Source organism: Taudactylus pleione, unplaced genomic scaffold (assembly GCF_031769625.1).
Source record: "Taudactylus pleione unplaced genomic scaffold, aTauple2 ptg000792l, whole genome shotgun sequence".
Classification (NCBI taxonomy): Eukaryota; Metazoa; Chordata; class Amphibia; order Anura; family Myobatrachidae; genus Taudactylus; species Taudactylus pleione.
This window is the reverse complement of record NW_028285194.1, coordinates 6,934,394-6,956,720: the sequence shown is the minus strand read 5'-3', so window position 1 is coordinate 6,956,720 and position 22,327 is coordinate 6,934,394. Positions and strand designations below refer to the sequence as shown.

Here is a 22,327-nt window from a genome sequence, read left to right as displayed (position 1 = left end):
TTTTTGGTTTGGACTGGAGTGTACTTTCGGGGGTTACAGCACCCTTAACGGTCAAGCCAGCCGGCCCTTTACTTATGACACAGGCGCACGCTTGGCACTACTTTGTTGATGCACGTGCGGCTACTGCGCACACAATTCACAAACACAGAAAATAATTTTTTTTTGGTTTGGACTGGAGTGTACTTTCGGGGGTTACAGCACCCTTTAACGGTCAAGCCAGCCGGCCCTTTACTTATGACACAGGCGCACGCTTGGCACTACTTTGTTGATGCACGTGCGGCTACTGCGCACACAATTCACAAACACAGAAAATAATTTTTTTTTGGTTTGGACTGGAGTGTACTTTCGGGGGTTACAGCACCCTTTAACGGTCAAGCCAGCCGGCCCTTTACTTATGACACGGGCGCACGCTTGGCACTACTTTGTTGATGCACGTGCGGCTACTGCGCACACAATTCACAAACACAGAAAATAATTTTTTTTTGGTTTGGACTGGAGTGTACTTTCGGGGGTTACAGCACCCTTTAACGGTCAAGCCAGCCGGCCCTTTACTTATGACACAGGCGCACGCTTGGCACTACTTTGTTGATGCACGTGCGGCTACTGCGCACACAATTCACAAACACAGAAAATAATTTTTTTTTGGTTTGGACTGGAGTGTACTTTCGGGGGTTACAGCACCCTTTAACGGTCAAGCCAGCCGGCCCTTTACTTATGACACAGGCGCACGCTTGGCACTACTTTGTTGATGCACGTGCGGCTACTGCGCACACAATTCACAAACACAGAAAATAATTTTTTTTTTGGTTTGGACTGGAGTGTACTTAGGGGGTTACAGCACCCTTTAACGGTCAAGCCAGCCGGCCCTTTACTTATGACACAGGCGCACGCTTGGCACTACTTTGTTGATGCACGTGCGGCTACTGCGCACACAATTCACAAACACAGAAAATAATTTTTTTTGGTTTGGACTGGAGTGTACTTTCGGGGGTTACAGCACCCTTTAACGGTCAAGCCAGCCGGCCCTTTACTTATGACACAGGCGCACGCTTGGCACTACTTTGTTGATGCACGTGCGGCTACTGCGCACACAATTCACAAACACAGAAAATAATTTTTTTTTGGTTTGGACTGGAGTGTACTTTCGGGGGTTACAGCACCCTTAACGGTCAAGCCAGCCGGCCCTTTACTTATGACACAGGCGCACGCTTGGCACTACTTTGTTGATGCACGTGCGGCTACTGCGCACACAATTCACAAACACAGAAAATAATTTTTTTTTGGTTTGGACTGGAGTGTACTTTCGGGGGTTACAGCACCCTTTAACGGTCAAGCCAGCCGGCCCTTTACTTATGACACAGGCGCACGCTTGGCACTACTTTGTTGATGCACGTGCGGCTACTGCGCACACAATTCACAAACAGAAAATAATTTTTTTTTGGTTTGGACTGGAGTGTACTTTCGGGGGTTACAGCACCCTTTAACGGTCAAGCCAGCCGGCCCTTTACTTATGACACGGGCGCACGCTTGGCACTACTTTGTTGATGCACGTGCGGCTACTGCGCACACAATTCACAAACACAGAAAATAATTTTTTTTTGGTTTGGACTGGAGTGTACTTTCGGGGGTTACAGCACCCTTTAACGGTCAAGCCAGCCGGCCCTTTACTTATGACACAGGCGCACGCTTGGCACTACTTTGTTGATGCACGTGCGGCTACTGCGCACACAATTCACAAACACAGAAAATAATTTTTTTTTGGTTTGGACTGGAGTGTACTTTCGGGGGTTACAGCACCCTTTAACGGTCAAGCCAGCCGGCCCTTTACTTATGACACAGGCGCACGCTTGGCACTACTTTGTTGATGCACGTGCGGCTACTGCGCACACAATTCACAAACACAGAAAATAATTTTTTTTTTGGTTTGGACTGGAGTGTACTTAGGGGGTTACAGCACCCTTTAACGGTCAAGCCAGCCGGCCCTTTACTTATGACACAGGCGCACGCTTGGCACTACTTTGTTGATGCACGTGCGGCTACTGCGCACACAATTCACAAACACAGAAAATAATTTTTTTTGGGTTTGGACTGGAGTGTACTTTCGGGGGTTACAGCACCCTTTAACGGTCAAGCCAGCCGGCCCTTTACTTATGACACAGGCGCACGCTTGGCACTACTTTGTTGATGCACGTGCGGCTACTGCGCACACAATTCACAAACACAGAAAATAATTTTTTTTTGGTTTGGACTGGAGTGTACTTTCGGGGGTTACAGCACCCTTTAACGGTCCAGCCAGCCGGCCCTTTATTTATGACACAGGCGCACGCTTGGCACTACTTTGTTGATGCACGTGCGGCTACTGCGCACACAATTCACAAACACAGAAAATAATTTTTTTTTTGGTTTGGACTGGAGTGTACTTTCGGGGGTTACAGCACCCTTAACGGTCAAGCCAGCCGGCCCTTTACTTATGACACAGGTGCACGCTTGGCACTACTTTGTTGATGCACGTGCGGCTACTGCGCACACAATTCACAAACACAGAAAATAATTTTTTTTTTGGTTTGGACTGGAGTGTACTTTCGGGGGTTACAGCACCCTTAACGGTCAAGCCAGCCGGCCCTTTACTTATGACACAGGCGCACGCTTGGCACTACTTTGTTGATGCACGTGCGGCTACTGCGCACACAATTCACAAACACAGAAAATAATTTTTTTTTTGGTTTGGACTGGAGTGTACTTTCGGGGGTTACAGCACCCTTAACAGTCAAGCCAGCCGGCCCTTTACTTATGACACAGGCGCACGCTTGGCACTACTTTGTTGATGCATGTGCGGCTACTGCGCACACAATTCACAAACACAGAAAATAATTTTTTTTTGGTTTGGACTGGAGTGTACTTTCGGGGGTTACAGCACCCTTTAACGGTCAAGCCAGCCGGCCCTTTACTTATGACACAGGCGCACGCTTGGCACTACTTTGTTGATGCACGTGCGGCTACTGCGCACACAATTCACAAACACAGAAAATATATTATTTTTTTAGCACTTGGGGGGAGCACCCCTGATGGACAGAGCACCCCCTGGACAACACTACAGCACTCCTTTAGGACTGGGACACTGCACAGGACTTTGGAGTGGACACAGCCCCTATGGAGAACTGACTGCACAACACAGTCCAGCCAGCCCCTATGGACTTTGAAGTAGTGGACACAGCCCCTATTAACAACAGCAGCACAACACAGCCAGCCCCTATGGACTTTGAAGTAGTGGACAACAGCAGCACTACACTACACTACACTACACAGCCCTAACTCCCACCCTCCCTCTTCACTGTCCACAGCCGAGTGAGAAAATGGCGCCGACGCGGGTACCTTATATAGGATCCAAAACCCGCGAGACTCGGAAGGCGGGATGATGACGTTTTGCCTCGATTTCAGATCCGAGTCAGGCGGGAAAAGTCGAGCCTGACTCGGATCGGACTCGGATCGGGGGGGCTCGGGGGGGTTCGGATTTCAGAAATCCGAACCCGCTCACCCCTAATAAGAACTAGTAAACCTTTGAAATAACTGTTAAAGTGCAAAAAAGGTTTTACATGGCTGGGAGTTACTGACATACTTCATGTAGTCTTGGCGTCTGAGGGGTATTTAGAAACTTGTCACTACTAGATTTTACTGACTCTCCCACAACAGAATAGATTTCACTAGGACACCGGAGTGGATTTACAGCTTAGAAAAAATCTTTCATAAAATGGTTTGAATAGACTAATTCTATTCTCTTCTCGGCAGTATTGAGAATGCTTAACAAGCTGAGTCCTATTTTATGAGATCACCCGTCTCCATTCACAATTTAGGGGGCTTCATTTTGATGGTTTCCCATATTTTAACATCTTTTGTACACCTCCTTAGATACAAGGATGTGTTGCCGTTATATAACATACAGTTCTTAGAAAACATACACAATCCTTCCAGTCTTTTGTTTGTCGTCAAGGAAACATCTCACTTTAACACAATGATTACACACTAGAAGTATTCTTTAGTTCCTTGTGCACCCAATGCATTTACAAACCATCATTATTTTACAGAAGGCTTAGGCAACCTATGTCTGTTTAGCTGTTGTGAGACTACATGTCCCAGCATGCCAGCATGGCACTAATATGCTAGTGGCCTTGCAGCACAAAGGTAGAAACACTTTTATCTAAACAACCTGTGGGGATTGGAGTAAAGTTTTTATTAAGTGCTTTTTTAGACTACAAGGTTACTAATGTTCAACTACTTTAGGATAAATTACAGTAAAAGTGTATTAAGTCGTGCCCAGTGTAGGGTCTTGCTGGGAGCTCACTTTGCTGGCTTTCATCTCGCATTTTCCCACAGCTTTTCATGCTTGAGATACTTCTTTTAATATTCATGTCCAGGTGATGACTCTGAGGTAAGCTTCTCAAAAGCAATTACCACTTGTCCCAGCCTTTAGCCTGGAGGATGGGAAATACAGATGGAAGTTTTCCTTTGAAATCAGAGAGCTTTTACATATGTTTAACTGCTGCTTGCTTTGTGTTTTTTTTTAGATAGACACTCTTGTTGTTTACATGTCATTATAGTGCAAATGCACTATTAGTCCCCTCTTTATATTTAACTTGTCAACTTGTCAATAGAAAATATACTAGTATTTAAAGTACTGTGAATAGAAATGAAAGTAAAATAAAACGTAAAAAGCCAAATGAAATTAACTGGACAGGGATTTAAAAAGTATTTTTTGCTGTAAATAGAGCTCTGAAGCTGGTAAAACTAAACAGCTGAACTATTTGTATAGCTTGTGTGTGTATGCATCATGCTTGTCTGCTCTTCCGGGAACTTTGGGGAGACCTATGAATTTTGGGGAGTCCCCGCAGACCCCTGGGAGAGCAGGTCACGCTACTGTATCCCGCCCACTTCCTAGTGATATTTGTTGTACTAGATCATTTGTTGCCATGGAGTGTTATGGATCGGCCTGTGGGCCTCACACAGAGTTCTACGCTTTTGCACAACAGCTGCCTGCAGGAAAATGCAGCCTCGTGCAGGCATCTCAGATACGATGCCTGCGTCTCAATACTTAGGATCATATCAACATCGCGACCATCCGTTGCGATGTTTGCATCTTACTCAGACTGGCTATCTCCTGTCCACTTGGGAGGCTAGTAAATAAGACACTGACCTCTGCACTCCCAGAAAACAGGGCAGAAGCGCCCTCGTTTTCTGGAAACGCAGGCAGCGCCACCCCGCCCCCACCCGCAAACGGACGTAGCATGACAATCATGCTGAGGCTTTGAGGCACTGCGTGTGAGCTCACAAGACCCATTCTGTACATGCGCAGACCTCCGCCATCGAAGATGTGCGTAGACCATTGGGATTGCATTCATCTCTGATAGCCTTGAGTTGGGATAGTGGGTGAATGTGACTACAGAATGCTGTCATAGTATTCAAGTTGCAGCATCGCCACCTCCTGGGTATCTATGGAATTACAATATTATATACATTTATGATGATGATACTTGTCTGTATGTGTCTGCACACTAAGCTAATGTGCCAGAGAAAGAGTCCAAATAGGTTGTACATTTTTAGACTGTACTATTTTATTTAATACTGGACACAGCCAGCCTAATTTCAGATTCACCAACCTGGCCCCTTCTGCCTATAACAAAATGTTCCGCTTGTGAACTTCCCACTTGATTTCTTACTGCAGCTACTTGTGCCGGACTAATTAATTCATGTTTAAAAACACCCTTCTCAGCAATTAATTAATTCAGCTCTGGTCACTGAAGTAGGAAATTAAGTGGGATGTTTGGGGAGCAGAGCATTTTGTACTATGAATAAGGGGTCATGTTGGAGGGTCTGTCATTTTGGTACTCAGGAACTTATCCAAAAGGTCTCTAGAAAACAATACTGTCTCCCAGCAACTTAAAGTCAGTGCACTAAACCCCAAAGTCACCCCTGGCTCAAAGTAACAACATGCTGTGCAGATCAAGAAGGTGCCTTTCTCTCAATGTCCTGACTGCTGGCATCTCTGAGCGCCAGAGATACACTAGATGATGTCTCTGTATAGGTGTCATATGCACTTTCTGAGCACCGTATCACCCAGAGGTCTCTGTCAGCGTTTAGGGCCAGGGTTACCTGATCAGTAGACAGTCCTAGGAGGCACATGAGCATACACTAAACAATTTGTAATGTGATCTTTTGAATGCAGAATCCCACTTCATAAAATAGTGCTAGACTGTCCATCTACTAAATAAAGTGTTTCCCAGGTTATTAAAACCCCTATGGAAAACAGATGTCTGCATGTGTTATATCTACTGACACAGGTGTCTTTTTTCCCTTCCGAGCCAATAATCTGCTCAGTCCGGTGCCTGTGGGAAGAGTGTAATTTAAAAACATACTGCAAGCAGAGAGTAAGGGTTAGTGTGTTTTATGGAGACACTCTAGTGGATTAGCCAGAGCAACTGAGAAATAATAAGTGGGCTGCCCACCCACTGTGTGTGATATTCAGCTGTTGAAGAGTATATGTCTAATCACTGTACTCAGCTATTGTCTCAGCTTCCAGTTCACATTTCATATTCTGCAAACATACAAAGGACTATGCAATTCTCCTCAGGTCGATTATAAATGCAGCCGCCGGAGTACGTATTCAGATGTGCAATCTATATTGTCGCTTTACTCTGATAATTGTATATCATTTTATAGGATTATAAAACAATGCATAATAACAATTGTGTAAGTTATCATATGACACAATACATCACTACAACAAATGATACATTGTCATATAGAAACCGGAACCTGAAACTGCTTTATTGATGAATAATTATCAATATATATCATTGGTAGAGCTGTCCTGTTATTTGCAACAGAGGTACCCAGAGTGGGAAGACACAAATGTTTATATGTGTATACAGTGATCTCTTGACCAGAATTATTTGTGATAATTTGCCAAAATGTCTTCTTTTTTTAAGTCAATGGTTTATGTATATATAATTATATATAATTCTACAATTCATCATATCAAATTGGGATCCCAAAATGGCAAAAACTAAAATAAATTCTAAAATATACTAAATTTATTCATGCATCTCTAAGCAGTACTGTAAATCACAAACCAGTTGTCATACTGTATCCTGACCAGTAATTTATATGGAGGCATCATCTTGCTTTCTTTAGTGCAAAAACAGACAAATCTCAGGTGCACAACTCCAAATTATTAATAATATATAAATGCAATACAATTTTGCAATCAATAGAGGTTTTTAGCATAATCTTGGCCAAGGTTATGGGCCTACCCACCATATCCAGGTAACCTCTGTAGGGTAGGTCCCTAACATACTACGATTCAAATCCAGAGTGCAGGACACCCCAAACTAGCCCAGCTAAGCTGCCCCAGGGCACCGCCATAGTATGAAAAGTGCAGTGTGAAAGATAGTTAGGAGCAGCTACTGCTGCATATAAAGAATGAAAAAAAAGTGAGGTATATATATAATAAACAAACAGTGAAGGGTTAAAATGTGTCATAAAAGAAAAATGTTATAATGTGGTGCCCTGAAACAGATCAACAAAGGCAATCCAGGGGGCCCCATGCCCCAAAAATGATTAATTTGGTTAATAATTTTACACCCAGACAACGCAAGAATTTAGAATCGCCAAAACAGGTCCAAAACTAGGATTTTTGTCACACGAGGCAAAGCAGAAATTTGGCGCCCAACCCCCAGCCTCTCAACTCGCCCCCTGTGTCCCTCCTTCAGCAGCGTCTCTCCTCACTACCCTGTGTATCTCCTCCAGCAACCTCTCACCTGCATCAGCAGGTGTGGATTTGGTGCCGCACAGGCATGCAGCCACAGCCCTTAAAAGACAGCACCACCTTCATACGAATCTGGCCCTGGCCACGAGCCCATCGAAGCTTACAGACCAGCAACCACTCCTGATTGGCTGCCAGTCAGCGAGCTCCAATTGGCTTGCGACCAGCACCAGAGGCCAGATTCGAATGACAAAGATGCTGTCTCTCATTTTGGCATTTTGAAGTGGCAATTTTGATTAGAGATTTAAAGTATGTGTTGAACCTGTTTGTGTGTTTACTCATATGGTAATTTTTCCTCTAAAATAAAATACTAAAGTAAAAATGAAAGCAAAACAAAACAGAATTTACCATGTAAGCTCAGAGTAAATCATGCCGCTTGCACCAGACATCCCACCTCATTGTTTGATAATGTTGGTCTGCTTTGCTGCCTGTCTTCGTCTATCATGTTCATTCATAAAAAGAAATGTCATTTTTTTTATTCACTAGATTAAAAATAGTTAAAGTTCATTACCAAAATTGCAATCATATGTTACTGAATACTGTCATTTGTGTGTAAATCTTAACACATCCACAAGCTAAAAAATAATTATTTGTTTTTTGTCAGGCCCAGTGGAACAGCTTCTCCTTAGTTTGGGTTTACATTCAAAGGATGCAACTGACGACTCTGGAGGAGTTTACCCCATAGAAATTATACCCCTAATTTCAAGCTCTTCAGAGGAGGAAGCCGATTGCGACACTTCCACTGCTGTTGTGACATCACCATCCTTACAGTTTATTAATGGGAAACAAGAAATTACTCCAGAACCAAAGCATTTAAAAGCTGAGGAGGCTAAAGGGGACCTGGTTGAAAGTGTCACACCATCAGTGAATACATCAGTTACTCAGTTGAGTGAGGTTACTGAGCAAGGCACGCTGCAAACAGAAGCATCTGACCATACTTCTATTGAAATACAAGAACCGGAATCTAGCGGCGATACAGAACTTCCTACTACTCAGCCATCACTAGAAGTTGAGAAATCAACAACACTAGAATCTGAAAAACTGTTTCCACCCAGTGCTGCTGAAACAAAAGAACACTCGCCTTTATTTACAATAGAATCCTCCGGCGATGCAGCCTATGATGTTAATTTTACAGCCACTCCTGAACCAACCGTTATACTTACTAAGATTTCTGATTTGGGCACAGCAACAGAAGCTATTAAGTCAATTCCAACCCATGTACTACTTGAAACTATTACCCAAGATTCCAGTGGAGTAACATTACTACCTAGAACAAAAATACCCCTAAAAGAAGAGATGTCATCAATAATTGATTCTCAAATGGAACTTGGAGTGACAACAGCTGGTCCATTGAATCTTGCCCTGGTATCAACTGCATTTTTTCTTCCAGAAGGCTCTGGGGAACCTGAAACAGAGGCAATTGTTGAAGTAACAACCACTGTTAAAGAGTCAATGCAGACCATTGCGGAAGTTGAGACTGTTGTGCCATCAGAATTTCTATCTCCATCTGTTCCATCATTCTTTGCAGCAGGGACAGAAACCACTACTGTACAAAAAAAAATAACTGAAGTGACACCAGAACCATTGGTGATTGAGGAGGTTGAAGGGTCAGGAACAGATGATATTACTAGAGAGCTAACAACTGTTAAGTTATATTCTACAGCGGCAATAGAGACAATAACAAAATCTTATATTTCAACAGAGACCCCAGTCTCTGCTGGGAAACAGTTAGCACATACGGATTCAGATGCTGCTGCTGCTGAAGATGTATCAAGCACACAATCCAAAGATGATCACACAGATTCCATTAAGACAGATGTGACTGAATTGAAGTATGCTTCCACAGTAGAACCTGACACTGTTGCACCTTATAGTTCAAAGAAAGAGGAATCTATAGCAGAACACACAAGTGCTCCATTTTTAACTACGGAGAGTATTGAAAAAACAAAAGCAGATATATCTGAGATAGAAGTAACTGATGCCACAACAGAAGAACTTATCAGAATTACAGAGGAAACTACGTATTCTCCACCTAAAAAGACGACTAGTGTTGAACCACCTCTAATTTACGAAGGTTCAGGAGACCTGGTTAGCACACTTCCTGATCTATTCATTACATCCCAGGTGCCACAATCAGGCATCGCATCTGAATTGCTGGAAAAAGTAAAAACAACGGAGGAAGAGTATAAAGCTGAGCCAACTATTTCAGCTGCAGCCTTTTCATCTGTTCCTATTTATTCACAGAGTCAAGAAGACACTAAAGACCTTAGTACATCCGCAGCGAAGCTCACCTCTGATGTCCAGAGATCTTCACCCGGAACTTCAGAAAAAATAAGCACCTTATCACCTTTCCTAGTGGAAGGCTCAGGAAGTGAGACACTAGTTACTTCTAAGCCTTTTGAACATGTAGAAGTTGAACTAACCACAGCTACTTCTTCAATTTCTGTAGAAGATGCAAAAAAACTTGTACCTTATGGAAAAGATATTTTTTTTGGCTCTGGTGACTATGAGTCTACTTCTGATCTTGGTACACCTACCACTGCTAAGCCTCTCGAGTTTCTAACGGATTCAGACAAATTAGATGAAGCAGGTTCTATTTTACCATTGCCATCATCAACTGAAAGAGAACTTAAAGAGGTCACATCTCTTCCTATCCATTCTGACACTAGTGTCATGTTTGTTGTTAGCACTCTAATGCCATTTATTGAGGAAGGCTCAGGTGATGAAGGCAAATTGACCACTGACTCAGTTATCAGCAGCTCTGAATCCAAAACAGATCCAAAATCTGTTGCTATTACTACAGTTTTGCCAACTATAAAAGTATCAGAAAGTATAGAAGTATCAAAAACTGAAATGGGAGCAGAAGTGGAATTGCCTTCCACAGAGACACCAGAATCTGTAAGTTTAAGCACAGAGGAGTCAGAAGCATCTAAACTTGAAACTATAGACTCAGAAGTAAGAGGTGTGGCCTCTGTCAGCACGGAGGAACCAATCACAAAGGTCATTCCTCAACAGGCTGTCATTAGTGACACCCATTTTCTGGAACAAGGCTCAGGAGTTCAAGATGGACTATTCACAACTTCTTCAACTGAAACAAAAACTGTAATAACATCTAAAGACTACGACGGATATGTTAGTCCTTCTATAACTGAAGAACCTATCTTAAGCTTGAAAACAGAAACCAGCCGGGCAGCAGTAAATGAAGAACTTAGCACTATTTCTTCATTTACTGATCAAGGCTCCGGAGACAGTAATGAAGTTTTTACAATAAAACCTGAGATAGAGTTAAAAGAACCAAGTGAACCTCTGAGTACAATATCTTTAACTGAAGAATCTGTAGAAAGTTTGGAGACTCAAACAGGTTCACTCCAGTTAATAGAACAAATCAGCACTCTGCCACCATTTGTTGATCAAGGCTCGGGTGATGATACAGACCAAGAATGTTTGTTCAGTACACCTATTCCAGTAACCAAAACACAAGAAACTGAGCAGTCACATGTTGTTGGACTGCCAACTACAGAGTCTGTAGACACAGCAGAAACTGACATTTCCACTGATAGTTTAATTACAAGCCCAGTACCACCATCAGGGATCAAATCGGTGGAAGTATCTACAGTAAGCTATGCTAGTAGCATAGGAACCATAGGCTTAAGTCAGTTTACATCTGAAGAATCTGGAACACTAAAACCAAAAGACATTTCTCCCCCTGATGACAGCATATTGCCAGTGGAAAGTTCAGCTTTTATACCAGAAGAGCTGTTCAGTACCGACACACCAATCATTAATGAAGGTTCTGGGGAGAAAGACAAACCATACACAGATTCCTCTATTACCATTACTGTTTCAAAAGATCACTTAGAAGACATCAGTACTGTCATTCTGCCTACAGAAAAGATTGACATAGTTAGTGATTTAGAAAGCTTGACCCAGAAAACAGATATAAGTTTCAGCTCCAGCTCATCACAGTTATTGACAGATGAATTGAAGTCATTTACAGAAGAAGTTTTGCAACCAAAAGTGATAACAGCTTCTCCTATCAGTCTTGAAAAAGATGAATTCACTGAAACACCTGCCTTGGAAGTTATAGAGGAAAGCACTATTACTAGCATATGGGATATATTTCAAACTAATGACACTATAAGTGAAGTCATTAGTCCCACATCCATCACTTCTGAATTTATTCTGGATAAGAAATCTAGCACATTAATTGCAGAGGAGCTTCAGTCATTAACTCAGGAGCCAGAGGAGGGATTGACATTAAAGTCAACATTTGCTGCACCTCAAGAGACAGAGAAAGTTGTGCCCACAGAGACAGCATATGTGGAAGGATCTGGAGAAGAATTAGCTGATATCAGCACTACAAGTGTAATAAAAGTCCACACTTCTGAACCAGTTGATCAAATCCATGCTGAATCTTCTGCATCTTCTAGAGAACATAAAGAAGATATTAGTGCATCTGACTTTTCCCATTTGATAGATGCACAGACTACTGAGAGTCCACAAAAATTGATCCTGGAATCTTTATCAACTACACAACAAACAGATGATTTGTCACTAGTCCCCCAAGAAGTTTCCTCTGGGTCAGATAAGTTAACTCTTGAAGAAACAGCCAGCAGCCATTTTGAATCCACTGCACAAACCACTGTTACAGATTCCTATAGAATAATAAAATCCACAACTGAGCCAGACATAAAAGAGTTGACAGAGTTATTTTCAGGACAGGGTTCTGGGGAAGAACTTACTGATGGGCCCACAATTCCTACTGTGATTTATATTAAAACAGATGCTGACTCCAAAACAATAGCTCCAGAGGCACCAGAACCATCAGCTATAATTGAACTTACTTCAACACAGCAAACTGAGGTATATTCAGAAACTGATTTCAGAGGTTCTGAAGCTGCTAAATTAACAGAAGTAACAGAGGATGGTGTCTCTGTTATGGAATCCAAAGCAGTCACAAGTGAAAGTATTTTCCAGCAAGGGACCACAATAGTACCAGTAAGGGAATCTACTGCCATCCCATTCACGATAGCTGAAACTCTTAGTTATTCTGTCAAAAAGACATTTACAACATCTTTCATTGACATAATTGAGGCTTCAGCAGAGGGGTCTGGACTAGAAACAACTCCTGATACAACAAAGGAACCTCTACAGCCAGAAAGTCAACCCAGTGCCTCTGTTCCAGTGGTTACTATTCCCACCCAGGAAGATATTGAGGCTACAATTGCAACAAGTGTAGATAGGCTTACATATGATGGAATCACAGAAAAAGCACAAACTACGACAACAGTGCCCATACTTCTTGTCAAGGATTTGACAGACACAGTAACGACTGACAGAACAATAATTGAATTATCAGAAACAGTGAGCACATCTGATGCAACAACAGATGCAGAGCTGTATCTTGCATCAACCATCAGTGTAGATGCTGATAAATACCAGGATCAGTCTACCCCAAGTGGAGACTCAGGGTTTGAACTGTCTGTATCATCACAGGACAAATTAGCCACAGACCAGCCCGATTTACCATCAGTAACTTCCCCCAGTCCCAAAGTTACTACTGAGAAACTTGAAGGTGGACTAATTAGCACTGAATACTCATCAGAAGCTACCGATACCCCAATTATAACATCCAGCCAGTCACAAGAATACGTAACTGAAGGTCCAAGGAAAGTTGTTTATTCTGAACCGAGCAGCCCAAGTTATGAAGATAAGACCACATATTTAAGTATTGATCCAACAGAACTGGAAAGTATTGCAGTAGTTACTCAGGAACCTAAAGCTCCTGTGACTGTTATTCTTGTTAACGGTGCATCTGACTACACAGGAAAAATTATTCCCAGTACTTTGCCCTCTACTGGTTCTGGAACTGATCATGTTTTCACAGGACAAGAAGCTATTGCAGACATTACAGCCACCTACAAGCCAACAGGTATTGAGTCAGTCGATGCAACAGATTCACTAGAGCCCACTGATAACGAAGGTGATGTTACTGAGCAAATCCCAGTTAGTACAGAAGATTTAATACCTGAATCATCTACCACATCACTGGTTATTGGAGAGGAAATAGTTTCAGTTGCAGCTGAAGTTTTTGAAACTACAGAGGAACCAGCCATTGAGGCAGATAGTACTGTTGATCCTTTACTTCTAGTTGACTCAAAAGAAGGTTCCAGTGTGGAAGAAATACCAGCTACAACAGATGCTCCTGCTGTTCACCAGCCTGAGACATCAGCACCTACTCAGCCAGTTGATGAACCTACAGAGACTAAAGTTAATGTAATTATACAGAAAGAAGCATCTTTTGCCCCAGGCTATGTGGTAGAGCCAACAAGGGAAAGTGAAAGGGAAGGAAAGGGGAGCTTCACTGAAGGCATCACACCACTGCCAGATATTGATATCCACATTTCCACTAGTAATAACATCGATGGAGCCGAGCTGCAGATAGCAAGTAAGGCATAAGCATGCTGCTGTCTTTTTAATTTGTGATTTTATATATAATGTATGCATATATATATATATCAATTTATAGAGAATGTGCTCATCATTCATCGTCATCTTAATGTGTGCCTATCCTTACGTGTATAGCTGTCAACATACTGTATTCTATTAGCTTGTTCTAATGGTTTTAATCCTAGGGTCACATGTTGATGTTTGCTTGGCACTAGCAGCTTGTCATATTGTTCTTCATTTTTTCTGTCTGCTCAAACATGTGTATGTGGCTCTGCAATGTGTTAAAGCTTGGAAAATACTATTTTATACGAAGATATACTAGCCATGACATGGAAGCCATTTATTTCTTTTTTTTACCAAGACCCTAAGTGGAAGACTACTAGGGGCATATTTACTAAAGTGCAGGTTTATAGAAGTGGAGATGTTGCCCATAGCAACCAATCAGATTCTAGCTGTTATTTTCTAGAAGGTACTTTGTAAATGATAAGTAGAATGTGATTGGTTACTATGGGCAACACCTCCACTTCTATAAACCCGCACTTTAGTAAATATACTCCCTATTGTGCATTTATGCACAAAACTTGCGTAAAGATTCAATTTACAGTCAGTACATGCAGCACATTCATTCTTCACCATAGTCATCTAGGGAATAGAATGCAATGCAAACACAGACTGGCCTCACTTTTCTGTTATAGAGCTATGGGTAAACCGTAATGTGCTTATTTTCTGGAAAACATGACTTATGTAAGAAGGTTTAAGGTGATGGGGGGAGGGACAGGCATGTATGTGTTATTCATAGATTGACCAACCCCATTAAAAAGTTCTAACTGCAGACTGAGAAATCTTTCTCACATGTGTATCTATTTTTATTCTCTAGCATAAGACATTGTTTGGTATAGGATGACTTATTAATGATCATTATCAAATGTTTTGGTCAACAACAGATATAAAAATTAGGGATGTTCAGGCTTTTCCCCGCCAAAAATCTGGTCTTAGAAAGAGGCAAAATGTCATGTTTCATGGACAAACATCATCATTCCTGGACAAAAGTCCATGAAATATGATGTTTGCCATGAAATATGACGTTTTGCTCCTTTCTGAGACCCGATTTTTGGCGGAAAAAAAAAATCAGAATTTGTTGGGAAAATCCGAAATAATCCGAGCCTGCACATCCCTAATAAAAATATGAGTATTTAAAATAAAAATAACTCATAGTCCTATAAATAGAGAAACTTATTTTCTGTTCATGAAACCTTCTGTGTTCTTGAAGTACAATACATATACTATATGTATTACTGTTTGTCCCAACTAACCATCTACAAATATAAATGCTAAAATAAGTATACTGAAGATTGGATAAACTCTAAATAATGTTTAGTTGTTATTATATTAACTATATTGCCCTTTTCTGCCCTATTTTAGCCAATGATCCATGCCGGGTAAATCTCTGCCAGCAGGGAGGGACGTGCTATGCCCGCGGTACTTCTTCCTTTGTCTGCACATGTATGCCAGGCTTCAGTGGAGAACTGTGTGAAATTGGTAAGTTATAGGAGAGAATATATTTTTGTTACTTCTCCCTTATGGGTAATGTACTGTACCTTTCTGTGTTCCAGTTATGTCTGTGTGTAGCGTATATTCCTGAATGTCTTACTTATTGTTGTTATTGCGGTTACATGTGCTGAACTAATTGATTTGAAGGATGTTTTAGAATGTAATGTAATTAATTCAGCACAGGGCTCTGCAATATGATAAGTGGGAATTCTGTATCTGTGGAAGAAATTATGTTGAAGGTCAGTTAATGTCTTTTTCAGCCAACCAGATCCTCGGAGACATTTCTGTTTACATTGTTGCAATAGATAACCAACCAGTTCATCCCCATGAGAATATTACACACTGAATGCGATTCATTTCTCCTTGATGTGTTTGGGATGGCACCCCGTAGTGTTGCATCTTTTCTCATTCTCCCTCGCACCCCAGAGAGGTGTGCAGGAACAGGTATGCAGTTGGGAAGCCGGCGGACCTAATCCCGACCACCCGTTTCTCGACTGCTTAATCCCGGCAAGGCACTAATGACGGGCGTCGAAATCCCGACACCTGTCATTAGACCTACGCTGGGAGCCCGACACACGGCTTACCGATCGAAGGTAAGCCGGGCACCGGGTGCGGACAGCCGCGAGGGAGGGGGGGAGGGATTAGGTTTAGGGCTCCCTTGGGGGGGATTTAGGGTTAGGCACCCCCCGGAGGTTAGGTTTCGGCTAGGGGTAGGAGGAGTTAGGGTTATGCACCCTCGGGGGAAGGTTAAGGTTAGGCAGTTAGGCACCCCCCCGGGGGACTTAGCTCTATGCTGCGGGGAAGGAAGGGTTAGGTTTAGGCACTTAGAGGGGGGTTAGGGTTAGGCACTTGGGGGGGAGGTTAGGGTTAGGCACCCCTAAGGGAGGGTTAGGGTTAGGGGGTAGAATTAGGTTAGGTAGTACTTACCTTAGGACGATCAGGATTTCCACCTGTGTCGGGCAGCGCTCACGGGATTTGAACCATGCGGCTGGCGGTGAATCAAACTGATTTCCAGGAACATGTGCAGGGATTCCTTACTGTGGTAAGCATTATACTGTGCAGCAGGACATAGCAATGTACAGATAAGGCCTCATACACCTCTCTGTTCTGCTCCATATGGTGCAATATAGACGCGCCGCCATGGGCAGCGATTCCCAGACCATTTTTCCTGAGATTAGTATCTTTTTTACACTGTAGCTGCTTACAAAGTCGCTTATAGTGTCCTTGACATTTAGGAGTATTATTTTTGTTGCAGAGAAATTGGTATAAAGTTATAGATTAAGTATAACTTAATCTTTAACTTAACGTTTGCGCAATGCATGGTGCGGCTCACTTGTATCTGACCTCAGTCTTTTGCCTTTTTACACAGGCTTGCATCTGAGTCGCAAACAGCAGCTGCATGTAAACCCAGCGCCTGACCTAGTGTATTGTAACTTGTCACATTAGTGATGAGAAAAAGAGGCATATTCTGTGAACAATTATGTGGCAAAGCGCGTGCTGCCACTAATGCTGGGCAATCATCCGGCCAGTTTGCCGGATATCGATGAATTGCACAGATAATTGTACAGTGTATAGCCGCCATCAAGTAAAACCATCTAGCATGGCTGAAAGACTTGATAATTAGTCGGCCGCATCTGTCAATGTATGCGCTGCCCTTTGAAGTAACGCAGATATTGTGGCCATATACTATTAAATATCTCGCAGTATATGGCCCAGAATATCTGATGGTGTCAGCTTGTCAGATAAAATGTTTGTCGGAGTATGCTCAGCATAAGTCGCTAAGACTAAGGAACGACAAAAGGGGCTATTTTGCGCAATTTGGGGATAGGTGCATGTGAACACATCAGTAGTCTCACAAATGCTACTGAAGACAAAAATAGTTTTAAATCCTTGTTCATAATTGGTTTAGAATAATTCCTGGGTTTGCCATTTAATAATGGTTCAGGGTTTTCAGCAGCCTAACAACGTGTTCAGATTTTGCAGCATCAATTTTCATAGCACTTTTTTATGCCTCATTCCTAACTCAGCCTCTTTTCTGCAGATATTGATGAATGTCAGTCAAACCCATGTAGGAATGGAGCTGCTTGTGTTGATGGTATGAATTCATTCCTGTGCATCTGTCTTCCCAGCTACTCAGGTGCAGTTTGTGAACAAGGTAAAATAATACAAGGGCAATGCAGTTAATAACTGACCTCGACCCACTGTCTTTTGAAGAATTGCTGAGATACCATTAGAAAGACTGCCAGATTATGTGTATGTGCAGGTTTGGACTGCGTTCTCCATGTGAATAAGCATCATGGGTGACAGGCCAGCAACAGCTGGAGTACTGCTTGCCTGAGTTATAGGTGGAAACAGCAGATGCTGTGCTATAGATTATGTCTTTCTGAGTAAAGAAACATGGTGGTATATTTACTATGCGGCGTCATATCAGAGGTGCCAATTGTCGGTAGTTATGGCTGCAGGGTTTACACCAGCAATAATATTAAATGCAACACATTGCTTAGTTTGAATGTACCAGTATTGCCATATTAAATCACACGGCCAGAACCGCTGACAATTAGATTTAAAAAGCCACTGCTTAGTAAATATACCACCATCTTTTTCAGGAAGGTTGGAGTACACAGTACTTGGGCCTGGGCCACTGTAGCCCGCTTGCGATACCTCAACCATGTCCCCCACGCACCAGAGCAACTTACATCCATAGCATATTCTGGCCCCCTCTGGTTGCCACATCCCTGCAGTGCTCGGCCTGCCCAATGTCTCAGCGGCCCTGGCGGCAACAGAGATAAAATTAAAACTTTTAATCTCTGAAAATGAGCAGATTGTCCTGAAGAAACTTAGTAGAATTATTTAAATAATGAAATATAAATTTGCATTGTTTTTTATTTAGCCATAATCTTTTATTTTCTGGGGGCAGGAATAGATTATAGTCTCATATTGTGCACTAGTTATGTCAGTTTGTGTAAGTTATAAGAAATAAGCAGATCATTCTGCTGTTTGATGATATAAAGTAATGTTGGAAGTGCACAGCTAGTAAGATAGTGTATTGAATTTAGTAAGTATTAGGGGGATATGTATATTACTAGCCAGTGTACATTTAATTGTGAAAGTAGGATAGAATTTACAAAAAGAAACTATTTAGCTGGAAGCTCAGGACCATGGGGTCTATGGGCCTTATTCAGGTTGGATCGCATACGCATACGCATAGCACAAACATCGACCGGCTGCACGCATACGCAGCCGGTTGATGTTTGTGCTCTGGGCATGCGTATGCTTCGCAGTGTGCATGCGTGAACCGGCCGCTGTGTTCGGGAAGCGATTGCAATGAGCACACAATCTAATCGCATAGTGAATGACAGGAAGTGACTGTTTGGGGGTGGAGAGGGGGGATGGTCAGCGGAACGCAGGCGTGCGTGTGCGTTTGAATGCCGTTACAGGGGTGTGCATAATTAAGCCCCTGCGATTGTATACACTGGCATAGGTCTAGATGGCGACAGGAAGTTTAGCAGTTTGTGAGGTCGGGTCAACTGTGCGAATGGTTCTGATGTTACTCGATGTTACCAATGTTTTTGCTGACGCGGATGCACGTCATGGGAAGTGGGTGGCTTCATACAGTGATGGGCGTCTTGGTATAGTGTTGCGGTTGCCGTGTGATTGCATTCATTAGCATATTTTCGCAGCTAGCGATTGTATGCGAACGCAGCCATGCGGTCCATGCTGAGTCATGCCCTATGTACTAAGCATTGGAAAGAGATAACATGGATAGCGATAAAGTACCAACCAATCAGCTCCTAACTGTCAAGTTACAGGTTGTGTTTGAAAAATGAAAGGAGCTCATTGGCTGGTACTTTATCGCCATCCACTTTATTTCTCTTCAAGTACATAGACCCCCATGTTACTTAAATTTTTGTAATGCTTATCAAGATGTGAAATCTTTGTGTATATTACAACATATTGCTTAGCCATTGTTTTCTGATTAACATCTGCTCTGTCTTCTGGTGATGTTGCATTACATGACTTTAGCTCCAGCCTTGTACCCAGGTCACTTTGAAATAAATGGAGGGTTAAGAACCAAAGTGCATTTTCTAACACAGGCATTGTGCCTTGGGTCCTGTACACAATCCATAATTACAGTGATACCATATGGTTAGAGGGTGAAAGCCACAGTAAGCAGACCACTCTGTATACTTTAGCGGCCCTACTGAAAAGAAAGAACATCTTAATTCCATTTGAAATGTTTCGCTTAATGGATAATTACACTTGATTAAGGAAGCGGATTTTAATGATAACTTGTTTCAGACATGTTCTGTTTGAAGTGTGGTCACATGTGAATTTCAGATGTTAAAATGCACCAATAGCAATTCAAAGATCTTAAAGCAGAGCGGCCCAGCAATGTCGTGAATAAAACCCACATAGAATTAATTGCTAACAATGTTCAAATGTGCAACTCTGTCTGTACTAAATCCATAGCAACAAAGTATCCCCTTGCTTTATGCCAAACTTGCTGATTGGTTGTTACGTATCTAGTGCAGATTTGATTTGGCAATAATAAAAGTAATATCACTAACTCTCGCCTGCCAGTAAGCAGATAGTCAATATCAGCAAAGCTGCTTCCGTAAGTGGTTAAAAGTTTTCTAGTCTATCAGTAAGTAACAGATTTTTGGTTCCTCATCTCTGGTTTTCATTTTCCCCCTTAGCTTAGGGCTGTGCAGTGGTTTGGGAACTGGGGAAAGTATCCCCAGCCAAATTTCCATTCTGCCAGACAAAATAAAACCGTATTAGCGATGTAGACACTCGCGTCTGGCAGGAGACTAAATTTGCCGCGTCAGTCTTATACTCATTGGAATTAAAGAGCTGCCAAGTAGATTGATCATGTATTGCGTTGTACCACAGGATGGGTGTGGGTTAATGCTGAGATTAAGTTTTACTACTTGCAGTTTATCAAGTTCTGTCTTTCACATACAACAATATATGCTTTAAGCTTCCAAAATGTGCTCATTCACCTTTAAAACCCCCTTCAATGATCTACTCTTTAGAACATTGAATCATTCCCGATGTTTACATCAATTATGAAATATTATTTAGCCCTTTTGTAATATTATTTCATGTAGCTATGCTGACTTCAAGAGAAAAATGACTCTGCATGACAAGAAGTTTTTTTTCTATACATTTAATGTGTGTATGTTTTTTTCTTTTTAAAGATTTGCACGCTTGCAGAATTTAATCACACAGGGCCAGCTGACCGTAAGGTTGCAGATGGTAGCTGTGTTTGCTTATTTAAATGCTACAGTTGCACAATTATATTGCTTAAGCCATCAGTTACCTTAAGAGAGGAAAAAATAACACAGATGCAGAAAACATACCATATTTGAATACCCAGAACTTCTAGCTATTTTTTTTTCTTTAATGATTACGGATTTGGATGGACATGCGTTAATAGACGTTCGATAATAACCTATCACCATATTGCTCTGACAAGATATTTGACAAGCCATATGTGAGATATTCAATAAAGCAGGAAGAAGACAGGCTACTCATATCTGGTTCCAAAATTAGAAAGTACTTGTAGTTGAATGCATAGAATGTTACATCATATACGCACATAGGGACGACACTGTAGATTTAATAGCAAGTGTAAGAAACAATATTGCCTCTTTTGCCTTGTCCCAAATTATTATTCACTTAATAATAATAATATAAGATAATATAGGGGAGTATTTATTTCAAACATTCGGATTAAACTAGACGCGCTACTGAAAGGCTGTAGCAACCAGAACAATGCCTTATGCACTATGCAAAATAAATATGCTGTATGGTAAAATATTCATGTCATTTGTCTTAATCCAATTTAGACACTGAAATCTGTGATTATGGTTGGCACAAATTCCAAGGCCATTGCTACAAATACTTTGCTCACCGACGCACCTGGGACGCAGCAGAGAGAGAGTGTCGCGTACAGGGAGGTCACCTGACCAGCATCTTGTCACAGGAAGAGCAGAATTTTGTCAACCGTAAGTGCTAATTACATTGGAACAATTGTATATCTAGCAGTATTAGTTTTTAGACTGTATTTTGTGTCTTGCGAAGTTTGTTTTTATTACGGCTGTTTTTACCCTTATCTTGTTCTCTCTAAAAGGCTTGGGCCATGACTACCAATGGATTGGACTGAATGATAAGATGTTTGAGAATGATTTCCGCTGGACTGATGGAGCCACACTGGTAAGCTTGCATCTAAGTATATGCTTCAGAACATGATCTTACTTGCCATTCATTGTGCTCGGCCTATTAACAGAGGACAAAAATACCTTAACACACTTTGGAATAACACCCAATTGTTTATTAGCCTTCAATGTTGTTACATAGACTGATTGGTCCATTTTGCGGACGGATCTTGTGACATTTCTCACTGTGAGGGCTCCATAGCCGAATATACGCAACTTTGAGCAACAACAAACAATTGTCCTTTGCATGTCAGAGGCATCTCCACTAGTGGCTTTGTGGGTATAACTG

General features: G+C 41.9%; 1 protein-coding gene across 1 annotated transcript in view; it reads left to right on the top strand.

Annotated features, from left to right (window-relative positions):
• VCAN (versican) overlaps window positions 1-22,327 on the top strand; it is a 103,979-nt gene that overhangs the window by 60,278 nt on the left and 21,374 nt on the right. Inside the window, exons 7-11 of the mRNA XM_088457915.1 lie at window positions 8,421-14,264; window positions 15,689-15,805; window positions 17,859-17,972; window positions 21,670-21,828; window positions 21,954-22,036. Of these exons, the coding sequence (XP_088314041.1) occupies window positions 8,421-14,264; window positions 15,689-15,805; window positions 17,859-17,972; window positions 21,670-21,828; window positions 21,954-22,036 (6,317 nt within the window). The remainder of the gene's footprint in view (window positions 1-8,420; window positions 14,265-15,688; window positions 15,806-17,858; window positions 17,973-21,669; window positions 21,829-21,953; window positions 22,037-22,327) is intronic.